Source organism: Oncorhynchus gorbuscha, linkage group LG24 (assembly GCF_021184085.1).
Source record: "Oncorhynchus gorbuscha isolate QuinsamMale2020 ecotype Even-year linkage group LG24, OgorEven_v1.0, whole genome shotgun sequence".
Taxonomy (NCBI): Eukaryota; Metazoa; Chordata; class Actinopteri; order Salmoniformes; family Salmonidae; genus Oncorhynchus; species Oncorhynchus gorbuscha.
Window position 1 is genome coordinate 7938825 of NC_060196.1, and position 12764 is coordinate 7951588.

The following is a 12764-nucleotide window of genomic DNA, read 5'->3' on the forward strand; positions in this document are numbered from 1 at the left end:
GACAAACTGCACATTTGAGCGGCCTTTAATGTATTCATTGGCTTAATATGCCACATGACAGGTCGATGGATTATCTAGGCAAAGGAGAAATGCACAGAAAATGAGCTTGTCAGCTCATGAAACCCAACATGTTGCATTTATTTTGTTCAGTATACTTCATGAATTGCCTGAGTTAAGCTATACCATTGAAGTTTTAGTGCAATTTAATAGGTCACTACGTTGAAACTAGTAGCTAACCAACATGGAGTACATTTGGCTACTTTTACACAGCCAATTCAGATATTTTCTACCACGTGGGCTTTTAAATGATCAGATCTAAAAGACCAGTTAGTGGGGCGTAGAGAAGGGGGGGGGATAATTCTGAATTGGACTTGTCTAATCACACCTAAACTTGTCATCAACAAGGCAAGGAAGTTAATCAATATACAAAACAAATTTTTATTATAAAAAGAAATCATTCTACACTGAAACTCCACGTTAAAAATGGGTCGCAAACGTCTACACATTTTTTCCTTGCATTTCTTAAAAACGGCAGTGGAAACGATATCAATATAGGGCGGAAAAGAACATGCCACCATCCAAAGACAAAACAAGCAGTGCTTTGAGAATAAGAGCTGTTAATTTACAAGACAGCACAATATGACCCCTGTATGCATTATTGCAGCCATTGCACATCACTGTACATGTTCTGAAAAATCCAAAATGCTATAAATGTTACATTGTAAGGTTCACATTGTTTTGCAAATACTCCAGCTCAAGTTTCCAGGCAGTTTAGTCGTCATCCTCGTCATCATCCTCTTCCTCATCATCATCCTCCTCTTCGTCATCATCATCGTCATCATCATCCATGGGCGCTGCCTTCTTGCCAACAGCTGGCCTGCCGGGGCCACTCTTAGCAGTTGCACCTGCGCCTCCCTTAGCCTTGTAGGCAGCAACATCCTACAACAAACAATTCAGTTAACAAAAATAGACTTGATTTTCGTGACCTGTTACCTACAACGGTTCTAGTCGGTAATGATAAGTGACAGTTGAAGTGGTTCTGGAGCGGACCTTACCTTCTCATACTTCTCCTTCAGCTTGGCGGCCTTTGCTTCGTGTGGCTGCTTGTCTTTGGGAGTCTGCTTGCCCCACAGCAGACCCAGCTGCTTGGCGATGTCTCCAATGCCCATGCCTGGGTTATCAGCCTTGATTCTTCCACGGTGTTCAGCACAGAACACGAAAAATGCAGAACTAAACGGGGATAGAATGTTGAGAACCGATTTTTGAACTAAATGTGAACAGAGCTCTACAGAAATCGATACAGTTGTATAGGTGGAGTACTTACGGTGGCCTCTTGGGGGCATTGGGGTCCTTCTTTCTCTTTCCTGCTGCCTTAGATCCCTTGGGGGGCACATAACCCTTCATGTCCTTGTCATAACGGACTTTGTCACCCTTGGCCATGTCCTCAAACTTCACCTTCTCTTTTGCAGACATGGTCTGGAAAAGGAAAAACCGTCATTAGTCACACCACCCATTGAAGCATCCATGTTGCGGACAAATCCCCACCATTTGATACATTGATTTGCTAACGGTTTCGTCATCACGCTTTGCTTTGCCCCGCCCCTTGCCCCCCGGAAAAAAACAACTTTTACATGGCGGCCGCTCAGTCAGAACTTACCCTCCACCTCTCTGAGCATTTCTTTGAGAACTCGGAAAAGTTCACTGAAGTTCCTGGGTGTTTTTTCTTGTGTTCTTCCCGGCACGTCGCAACAAAGAACGCATAGGAAGAAGTCTTTCCCTTCGGCTTATTAGGATCTTTACCCGGCATGGCTGCTATATTCTGAAAAGGGGAGAAAAAAAATATTAAGCAAAAATGTAACAACATCTCAAAATACATAAATAACGTTAGATGTATGTATTCGGATGGTACCACCGAGTAAACGACCCACAAACCACTCCACGGACAGCCCAAGGACGCGAAACCGCGTTAATCCGATTGAGTTCCTGCTTCATTGTGGCTATACGGCTAGGACAATAAGCGTCCCTCCATTTTGTTTCCCGCCTAAACCAAGTCTCCCAAAAAATGCAATAAGTAGGATTAAATCATTTATTCGTTGATAAATTGGTCATCAGAAGGATACCCGTTAGTCAGAAATAAAGACCGAAAGGCTACCTAAACCATTTCTGCAAGGCTGATCAAAGTTAGTCTAGTAACGACGCTAGCTAGGCTAGCTCAATGGCAGCAAGTATGGAATGCATCGTGCAACATCGCCAACTACCTAGCACGATGTTAGCATGTTATGTCTGAAAGAAGTACCCAAAAAGTATTTTCTGGACGGAAAACATTTTCAAAATGTTCCTTATCATACTGAACATTCTTGGCTACGACCAAAGCAATACATTATTTAAAAATGTGTTAGGGCATCAAGTTAGCTAGCTAAATAGCAACTGCATCACAGCGCGCGCTTCACAACTTCGCTGGCTTAGTTGAGTAAAATAAGTTAACATATTCTCCAGTAAGCTTTTGAGAGGTTTTGTCCTATGTTCAAAAGCATTCCAAAAACAAACTTTACATGTAGAAAACCACGAAAGATTTGATGGGCGTAGAAGTTCCCTTACTCACCTATTATCCAGCCACACAAATACAATGAGTGCCAATGTAAAGTCCTTCGCACTGTTTTGTGAGTGGGAGACAGTTCGCACAAACTTGATTAAATGTTTTTAGAGCTCCTCCCGCTTGTCATATACGGTTGGCTGAAATTACGCATTTCAATTTGAATCTGGGACCCAGGGCATGAACGGTGTTTGGATTGGCTGAAGGTCTATATTTTGAGACTATCATGGTTGTCTGTGGCGGCTCAATTGGAAACTCATGTGATTGGCCGGAGTGGGGATTTAAAATAGACGGCGCCAAAAGCCTAAACGCTTTGAAGGGGGTTGGTTGTGTGTTGAATGCCCGTTCCCACCAAGATCATTGGGACGTCCCTACCTTTACCTTACATACCTACCTACCGTAACTATTTAAAATGTTAACTGAAATGGGGCTGGTAGTGACGACCCAAGGATCATATTAACAGGATCCGTTGCCACTGCTAGCCTGTCAGATAATTTAGGAAACCATATAAATTAACAGTTATTGGTGAAAATAAAACGCAAAATTAAGCCAATCTATGTACTCATGTAAAGGTGTAAAACGTTTTCAATATTTCAGACAGTGTTACAACGTTACTACAGACAGACCCCACACAGCCATGTTTCCATGTGCAAGTGTCCATCTCGCTAGTCAGAAATGTAAAAGCAAGCCCCACCATAACCGTAGGACAAGAGCACAAAGGCTAGCAGGGGAACAGCTGTCAACTGCGTGCAGATGCGACTCGTGTGCTCCCACGCTTTGTGTTGTACTACCGAGCCGAAGACACTGTAGCGATGTAAAGCCACGCCACGCGACTGAAGCTTTTGTTTTCCAACGGTCTTAAATCAGGATATCATTGCAATATTGGCCGAGTAGTAGCTTTATATAGCCTAGTTAAGCCTATAGCCTAGCCTAGCCTATTGTTGTAGCCTGGTCTCGTAGACTAGACGTAACATAGTACATGTAAATCCGGATTACTCAAATTGGTATGATGTTTCTTTTGATATGCTTACATAAGCACATTTTTGCTTATGGCAAAAATGGGTAGGGTATAATGCGAAAGTCTAGCAACTCACAAAAGGTTGTGAGTTCAAATCTCATCATGGATAACTTCAGCATTTTAGCTAATTAGCAACTTTTCAACTATGTACTACTTTTTAGCTACTTTGCAACTACTTAGAATGTTAGCTAACCCTTCCCCCAAACCTAACCTTAAAACCCTTTTAGCTAATCCTAACTTTAACCTAACCCCTAGCTTAGTAACGTCAGCCGACTAGCTAACATTAGCCACCTTGCCACCTAGCTAGAATGCATAGCATATCATTTGCTTTGCTAATTCATAACATATTGTATGTTTCACATATTCATTTCACAAATTCGTAACATATTGTACGTTTGCATTTGTTAAATATAATATGAATTGTAACGTGTAACATATCATACAAAATGGGTGATGGACATCCACAAATTAATACATACCATACGAAAGTAAACATATCATACCAAATTGAGGGTACAAAATAATACGTAATGCTCTGAGACCAGGTTGCAGCCAGCATGATAATTTCCCCTAATCAATCAATGCAGCAATCAATACTACAGACAAATATTTATTCTCACAAATTGATGTACATTATCACATAATCAATGTGTGTTTGCTAGCTACTGTCCCCATGTCCTTAGCTGCAATTTCAGATAGACCTATTAGGCAACATACCTGAGCTATTTTGATGCATCAGCAATACATGTACCCAGTTTATAACTAATTAGTCCAGGTGTGTGGCGAGCTCGAGCTTGGTGGTCAATTGTTGTGGTCAGTTTTCTAGATTTACTACATTAAAGTAGTAGTCCAATGTCTAAATAATTTATGGAGAACTTCTCCTTGCTCTACACTCTTCGAACCTAGAACCTAAACAGGTTCTTTGGCTGTCCCCATAGGAGAACCCTTTGAAGAACCCTTTTTGGTTCCAGTTAGATCCCTCTTGAGTTCCATGTAGAACCCTTTACACAGAGGGTTCTACATATAACCCCAAATAGTTCTACCTGGAACCAGAAAGGGTTCTCCTATGGGGACAGCCAAAGAACCCTTTTGGAACTATTTTTGTAAGAGTGTAAGCCTAAAACAAACCTATGGCACTTCTCTTGAAAAATGAAAAGGGCCTACTTTGTTTCTAGCATTAACATTGTTCAGCCGTCTTCACTGTTGTTCTCTCAGTCAGGCTGCTTCATGGTAGAAACTAGGTGGTAGCCTATACAATTACAACCTGAAGTGACTTTTTTCGTAGCAGGTTAGGATAATTTATTCAGCAGGTTCAGGAGAATTAAGTTAGCAGGTTAGGGGATTTAGGAAAGGTTAGAAAAAGGGTTAGAGGTTAGCTATAATGCTCTGCTAACCGGTTATGCTTTTGAAAAGTAACTTCCGGTCGTAGCTGTACTCCATCAAGTCACAACCCTGCTTCATTCCTCCTGTTCTGTTTTGCTTTCTCACAGCCAGGGCCTCAGCGGAACTGGAACAGTTCAGCTCAAACCGGTTTAAGTGTGTCAGGAGGAGAAAAAGTAAACAGAGTTGTTGGGGTTGTATGTCAAGATTTATTGTGAGTGGCTTTTCTCCTGCAGGCCTCAGCTGCTCAAGTGTCAATGAGGCTGAGCGTCCATGTTGCCACTATGTTGAATGCCGCCATAGCAGCTGCACTTGGAGAGGAAGATTCCTAGAAGGTCCAAGGATCTCCCAGTACAGTAAAGTTTTTTATTCTCATTCCATAGCACCAACATAGTAGTATGCTTATGACATAGTAGGCCCTTGTTTACGCTTGCCAACAAGTGACTCATGTTAATTATAATTAGGTTGGTCCTATTTCACACATGTACAAATTTTATTTTTGCATATCCCATTCCCCCCGAGTCACCCTTGGATCTTGGGGTCACAGCCAAGGATAAGCCATTATTGATGGCAACCTTGGAGCAATTAGGGTTAAGTGCCTTACTCAAGGGCACAGACAGATTTTTTATCTAGTCGGCACAGGGATTCAAACCAGTGACCTTTCGATTACTGGCCTAACACTCTTAACTGATAGGCTACCTGCCACCCCAGAGGCCTACCACCAGTAGCTGGGCAAATTGGAAAGTCACAATTAAGCACTGTAAAAAACAATGACAGGTGAATGTGTGGCTAACCTATAGTAAATGTGAACAAATAGCATACCAAATGGTTAGATATCAAATGAAAGATAAGGTCACAAGACAAAAGATGTAAAGTAGATGCTCAAGGTTTCCTTTCTAGCCTCACCAACACAGCCGTTCTCACCCAGCACCATAGTAAAAGCACATAGCCTCACTAGCAAAAGGAGCTGACAAGACCATCAGCATTAGCATAAAACTGTAAGCCCCCCAGTTGTTTACCAATGGGCCCAACTGACAAAACACCCTTTCACATACTCACAGGACCCAATATCCTATTCACACTGGATCCTCATTGTGGGAAGCAGATGACTTTATCCACAGGGTGTCAACATAGGTATTAAAGATGGCAGGAAAGTGCAGGTTCCTCTCCAATTACCATCTTCAGTGCTGAGTTTTTCGCACGAGTTACATTGCAAACAGTGGATTGATTTGTCTCAACTTGTATATGATTTTAGACATAGGGAAAAAACAGGATAGCAGTTTATGGGTTGTTTATGTGTGTTGACTTTGAACTGAGGACTGAAGTAGTGAAGTATTTTGGGCTCCCGAGTGGCACAGCGGTCTAAGGCACTACATCTCAGTGCTTGAGGCGTCACTACAGACACCCTGGTTCCAGTTGGGAGTTCCATAGGGCGGCGAACAACAGGATCAGAGTCATCCGGGTTTGGCCGGTGTAGACCGTCATTGTAAATAAGAATTTGTTCTTAATTGACTTGCTGAGTTAAATAAAGGTAAAAAAATATATATATTAATATATATATAATGGTGAGATGCATTTGTGCGATTTGACATCCTTCACTGTGGGCCTATTCTACAGTTACTGGAATCTATTATCAGTGACTGAGAATAACAGTGAATCCGTGAATAAATCTTATCCACTCAAGAGCCTTAATTGAGTTTGTTTACATAGAGCAGTAGAACAATCTCTTCTAATTACAACAATATTAATCAGTGATGTTTTGCAACTGACTGACAAAAGCATGTTTATCAACAACAAACTGAAACATAACAAGCTCACAAAGGAAACATGAGCTACAAAGGTGGTTCCATACATAATACAACAAGTAAGGCCTGCAGGCAAAATAACACTCAAACCGATCTGTTTACTAATAGTCTCACATACAGTGTTGTAATTGACACAAAATCATTGGATAAGTACAGGGAGATGTCATGGAGCAGTAGAACAACTTGTTTAAACAGCTCCACCAGTCTAGGTGATCTGTAGTGCTATGTTATTCACATTTTAGTCATTTAGCAGACACTCTGATCCAGAAGGACTTACAGTTAGTTAGGCCTAGTAACACACACAGTACTATAATCATTTTGCAAAGACATTTACAACACAGTTGAACAGCCTACTTGTTTCAGCCATGTAAAATCAACTTTCATAGGCTCATCACATCACATTTTATGATCCTGCTGACATTTATGGCATTTAATAGCCTTGAATATAACATGGAATGTCTTTCATGAATAGCATACTATTAACTATTGAATAATATTTATGGATGTGCAACAACTCAATATAAAGGCACACTCGTGGTATTACTGTACTACAACTATCTGTTTACGTTTGGGTGTAGATAATGGGGGTGTCACATCATTGCAAATGCCAAATGAAGGGTCTGCCAAGTCAGATATACAAGTGTTGAACTGTAGCCTTGGCAAAGAAGGGACACTGGTTGCATTTATTGAATTGTCTTCACAGATACTAAATATACTGGGTGCTGTATTTGAGACTGAAAATAATCTATTTTATTTGTAGGCCCATGTATTGTGAAAGATGGGCCTCTTTCTTTTCAGCTTCAAAGCTTGTGCTTTTGTTTTAGCTCCAGCCTTCTGAACTTGTCGTTGTTGTAGCTCTCTCCAAGTGAAGAATGAAATGCATGTAATTCTGTAGTCCGGAATGGATGGGCCGATCCCCCTTGGCCCCATTTACTCTTTACTCTTGTTTCAATTCAGAAGATTGCACCGTCCGTGTTCACTGTCCATTCAAACGACTGATGGCTCAGATGGTTTTGCATGGAATTATAAAGGAGATTTTGGGTCCAAAGAAGACATCCCTGGAACAACATGAAAAATAAAAACATGTGTTTAGTAGTTTGCCCTGTTAGCCTGGAATCCAAGACTATGGTGGATGGACCATGTGATTCAGGAGAGAATGGCCTAGTTAATGAAGGAAGCATCTAGTCAAGAATGGCATTATTTTAAAGTGATAACCTGATCAACTGTGATTGCAAACTGATAAGCTCCGTGTATCTGTTTGATAACCAGGCATATAGTGCCTCTTTAAAGGAAAAACACTTATCTGTAGTCAACAGCTGACTAAAAACAGCCTAAATGCATAGGCCTACCCATAGCGTATTTGCATTACACGAGCAAAGGCCATGACGTAAAAACAGCCTAAATGCATAGGCCTAGCCATAGCGTATTTGTATTACACAAGCAAAGGCCATGATGTAAAAACAGCCTAAATGCATAGGCCTAGCCATAGCGTATTTGCATTACACGAGCAAAGGCCATGACGTAAAAACAGCCTAAATGCATAGGCCTAGCCATAGCGTATTTGCATTACACAAGCAAAGGCCATGATGTAAAAACAGCACGAATGACCTTTTAACTGACCAGTGAAACAAAAGTCAACTCCACATCACAGCTCACTGCAAGGCAGCACACGTGCCTGCCTGTATTAATAGGTGGCTTATGATAATCACAATGTAGGCAGTGTTCACTGGGCAGCCTGTGACTGGATCCAATTCGTTCCCAACTATAATTGCCCGCCGGCCTCCATTCGGCCTCCAGTGCACATAACAGCACCACAGAGCCATCCACTGTTCCAGAACTGTATTAACATGGACTGTATATGTGTGCTGAACATGGGCGCCGCCTACTGGCGGAGAATGGAATTGCTGTACCTTGGGCAGCAGAGGAGCTCACTGAAGTTACAGTAGCACACCATGTCGCATTTGTTCCCCTCCCAGAAATGGTTCTGCAGGGAATCGATGGGTCGCATGGTCGCAACTCCGTTGGAGATGCCAACATTGCGACAGTCCCTGTCCTTCAAGACTTTCTTGTAGCAGGACCAGCGGTTTGATGGAATGGCCTCGCTGCCCATTGCCAACAGTCCAACCAAGAGAATTGCAGCAATGAGTAGTGCCTTCATTTTGATCAAGCTGTAAATAGGACGACATAATGTATATAATTGGTTAGTATGTCTCCAAAGTCACCGCAGTCATTAATAGCTACACACATTTTAACATTGACTACAAATCCAACCGACAAAAAATGTATTCCCAGTAGGGCCATAAGCAGGGTCTGAGTTTTAGTAAGGTCCAGAGGGGGTGGAGGGACATTTTTTGAAAGTTTATATTGCATTTCTATCAAATAAAACAAATCTAAAATGCTATTTGGAGGAGAGCGAATACAGACAAATATGTACCCACCCATTATCACATTGGTTGCTGTAGCTTAATTTACCTCAGTTGATCAACAAAACACGTAGCCTATAGATCTACAATTTGCCACTACACATTAACTCAGCACCGAGATGAAAACCTTTAATATGTACAGCGGGGTCTGTTAGAATATTTATTTATTTATTAACAAAACGCAAACAAATATGTTTGCTTTACAGAACTGTTTATTGCAATGTCCTGCAATTCTACACATTTTATTATGGGCTGTGCAGTTTAAAAGCTCATTTCCTGCAATTGGATACATTTTGCCATGATTTATGCCATGTTAAAGATGTAAAGTCCCACGCATAGAGGACCTGCGTGGTTCTGGTACCGGTTCCGACAGACACGTTCGCTTATAAAATCGACCTGTGGACACCGTAGATCAAAATGGCTTGCATCGAGCGGTAACGCGGGTTCATAACGACTCATTTGTGTATCTGTTCCGCCTGTGTGATTTAGGACAGAGAGGAAGAGGAATAGAGATGCCCAACTCGGCGGAAAGATGTCTCCTTTCAGTAGGTGGCGTTTTTTCGTTGTTTCGCCCACCAAGCAAAGAGTTGAGAGTGTTGAATTTGGTCAACCAAAAACATTTATGGCTTATTTGCTATGGTAGGTTTATTTAATCCAGTAATAGTTTTCGAGTGGTTAAATTGATATAAGCAGGGCACGTGACATCCCGGAAATTTTTAGAAAAAAAACACTTTATATGGGTGTTGTCTCGAGATGGCTATGCATATTCATTACATGAGGCCAGTAAATGTAGCGTCTGTATCCATTGAATACAGGCAGTTGACGTCGAATTTTCAAAAGAGATTACAGTAATTATATGTATCCACCAATCAAAATAAATAATAGGCGGGATCTAGACAGCACACCGTACGGCTTCGTTGACAACATTGTCAAGACAGCGAGACATGTATATCCATAATCTTCGTTTATGATGTGAAATCTGACACCACTTGAAGCTGGGACGTCCCTCCTACCATTTCATTCGCTCTTCCGACAGTCCATCAACTCCTGGCTAAACCATACATCACAGCCACTGACAAAGCACATGCCTTAAAATCCTGACATCGTAGCGCAACAGGATAGAGTAGTTTCGTCGCTCGAGCACGTTCAGAAATCGATTTATAACCAACTTTATTACAGTAATTTAAAAACATTACTCGTTTTTAAACAAAAAAAACACTTTTTGTTTGTCCTAGACAGACAATAGTAAGATAAAAGGCGAGTTCAGGAAGCCAAGCCAGAACTCTCTTGTGTGACGTTCATAGCGGTGGGGGCAGACGTTTTGATCAAGAGAGACCTGCATATTTGATCTAATACTCTAATACATACAAATATGTATTTTACAGTTATAAGGAAGGTGAAATCTTATAGTTATTATTTTTATAATTTCATTATACTATATTTCAAGCGTTATTCATACAGTTTTGTTGAATAGGAAATACATACAAAATAAGAATCATATTTTTACTTGTGTACTTGAGCTTGTGTCCTCAAAAGTGACTACACCTCAGCAATTTATAACTATTTTTATCAGAAAGGTGAGATTTCTTTCTTGGAGGAGGCAACATTACTTATGGCCCTCATGATACATAATTTGTTTTGGTGATTACGTAGATTACATTTTAGATGACATTTAGTTACATTTATTAAGAGATATGATATCTGAGTGAGCGTGATTAATAAAATCAATGGGGGCCCCCTGGAGGTCAGGGTCCCTGGGCACGCAATTCAGCCATGATTACTAAAAGTTAAAATACTTGGCTAGACTAATTTGACTAATTTACCAATCTTCAAAATGTTAACTGATATCGACTAATTGAGTGACTGAATTGTTAGGTTAGATTACTCGTTGGTTATCACGGCATTGTCGGAACTAGAAGCACAAGCATTTCGCTACTCTCGCATTAACATCTGCTAACCATGTGTATGTGACAAATTAATTTGATTTGACTAATCGAGTGACTGTCAGTGAGTGACATATAAGAAGAGGAAAACTGCTGATGCACAACCAAATTTCGAAAATTCACCAATTGTACAATTCTAACTCTCAACAGTAAGTTGAGACTCCGTCTGCTTTGTGAGTGTAACGGATGTGAAACGGCTAGCTTAGTTAGCGGTGTGCGCTAAATAGCGTTTCAATCGGTTACGGCACTTGCTCTGAGACCTTGAAGTAGTAGTTCCCCTTGCTCTGCAAGGGCCGCGGCTTTTGTGGAGCGATGGGTAACGATGCTTCGAGAGGTGACTGTTGTCGATGTGTGCAGAGGGTCCCTGGTTCGCGCCCGGGTATGGGCGAGGGGATGGACGGTTTAAAATTATACTGTTACATTGATGCTGTTGACCCGGATTACTGGTTGCTGCGGAAAAAAAGGAGGAAGGTCAAAAGGGGGGTGAGTGTAACGGATGTGAAACGGCTAGCTTAGTTAGCGGTGTGCGCTAAATAGCGTTTCAATCGGTTACGTCACTTGCTCTGAGACCTTGAAGTAGTAGTTCCCCTTGCTCTGCAAGGGCCGTGGCTTTTGTGGAGCGATGGGTAACGATGCTTCGAGGGTGACTGTTGTTGTGTGCAGAAGGTCCCTGGTTCGCGCCCGGGTATGGGCGAGGGGACGGTTTAAAATTATACTGTTACATGAGCAACTCCAATATAGATTTGGTCTTGTGTTTTAGGTTATTCTCCTGCTGAAAGGTGAATTCAGCTCCCGGTGTCTGGTGAAAAGCAGACAGAACAATGTTTTCCTCTAGGAATAGTCCTGTGCTTAGCTCCATTCCTTTTAAAAAAATCCTGAACCCCCCCAATTCTTAACTATTACAAGCACACCCATAACATGACCGAATCAAATGCGCCGAATAAAATAGGTGTAGGTAGACCTTACAGTGAAATGCTTACTTATGAGACCATAACCAACAATGCAGTTAAAAAATAATACAGATGACAGAACAATTTCCAAACGCATGAAGGTACCACGTTCATCGGTACAAACAATAGTACGCAAGTATAAACACCATGGGACCACGCAGCCGTCATACCGCTCAGGAAGGAGATGCGTTCTGTCTCCTAGAGATGAACATACTTTGGTCCAAAAAGTGCAAATCAATTCCAGAGGTGGCGGCAGCATCATGTTGTGGGGGTGCTTTGCTGCAGGAGGGTCTGGTGCACTTCACAAAATAGATGGCATCATGAGGACGGAAAATGATGTGGATATATTGAAGCAACATCTCTAGACATCAGTCAGGAAATTAATGCTATGTCGCAAATGGGTCTTCCAAATGGACAATGACCTCAAGCATACTTCCAAAGTTGTGGCAAAATGGCTTAAGGACAACAAAGTCAAGGTATTGGAGTGGCCATCACAAGCCCTGACCTCAATCCTATAAAAAAAATGTGTGGGCAGAACCGAAAACGTGTGTGCGAGCAAGAAGGCCTACAAACCTGACTCAGTTACACCAGCTCTGTCAGGAGGAATGAACCAAAATTCACCCAACTTATTGTGGGAGCTTGTGGAAGGCTA

The 12764-nt window shown here is 41.6% G+C and overlaps 2 protein-coding genes across 4 annotated transcripts in view; both read right to left on the reverse strand.

Moving 5' to 3' along the window:
- Positions 1–418: 418 nt before the first annotated feature.
- Positions 419–2753, reverse strand: LOC124012086 (high mobility group protein B2-like). Its single transcript, XM_046325478.1, has 5 exons — positions 2603–2753; positions 1658–1819; positions 1325–1476; positions 1056–1230; positions 419–939 (listed from the first exon to the last, which is right to left on the reverse strand). Exons 2-5 carry the CDS (start codon positions 1805–1807, stop codon positions 772–774), a joined length of 645 nt encoding a protein of 214 aa, XP_046181434.1. The 5' UTR covers positions 1808–1819; positions 2603–2753; the 3' UTR covers positions 419–771.
- Positions 2754–6678: 3925 nt separating this feature from the next.
- LOC124012917 (scrapie-responsive protein 1-like) overlaps positions 6679–12764 on the reverse strand; it is a 29776-nt gene continuing 23690 nt past the window's right edge. For 2 of the 3 annotated variants that reach the window (XM_046326975.1, XM_046326973.1), the window contains exons 2-3: positions 8707–8964; positions 6679–7854 (exon numbers count right to left, since the gene is read on the reverse strand). In XM_046326975.1, coding sequence (XP_046182931.1) covers positions 7800–7854; positions 8707–8954 — 303 coding nt within the window. In that variant the 5' untranslated portion in view covers positions 8955–8964 and the 3' untranslated portion in view covers positions 6679–7799. Of the gene's footprint in view, positions 7855–8706; positions 8965–9234; positions 10074–12764 lie in introns of those variants that run through there. The other variant, XM_046326974.1, reaches the window with a different exon arrangement.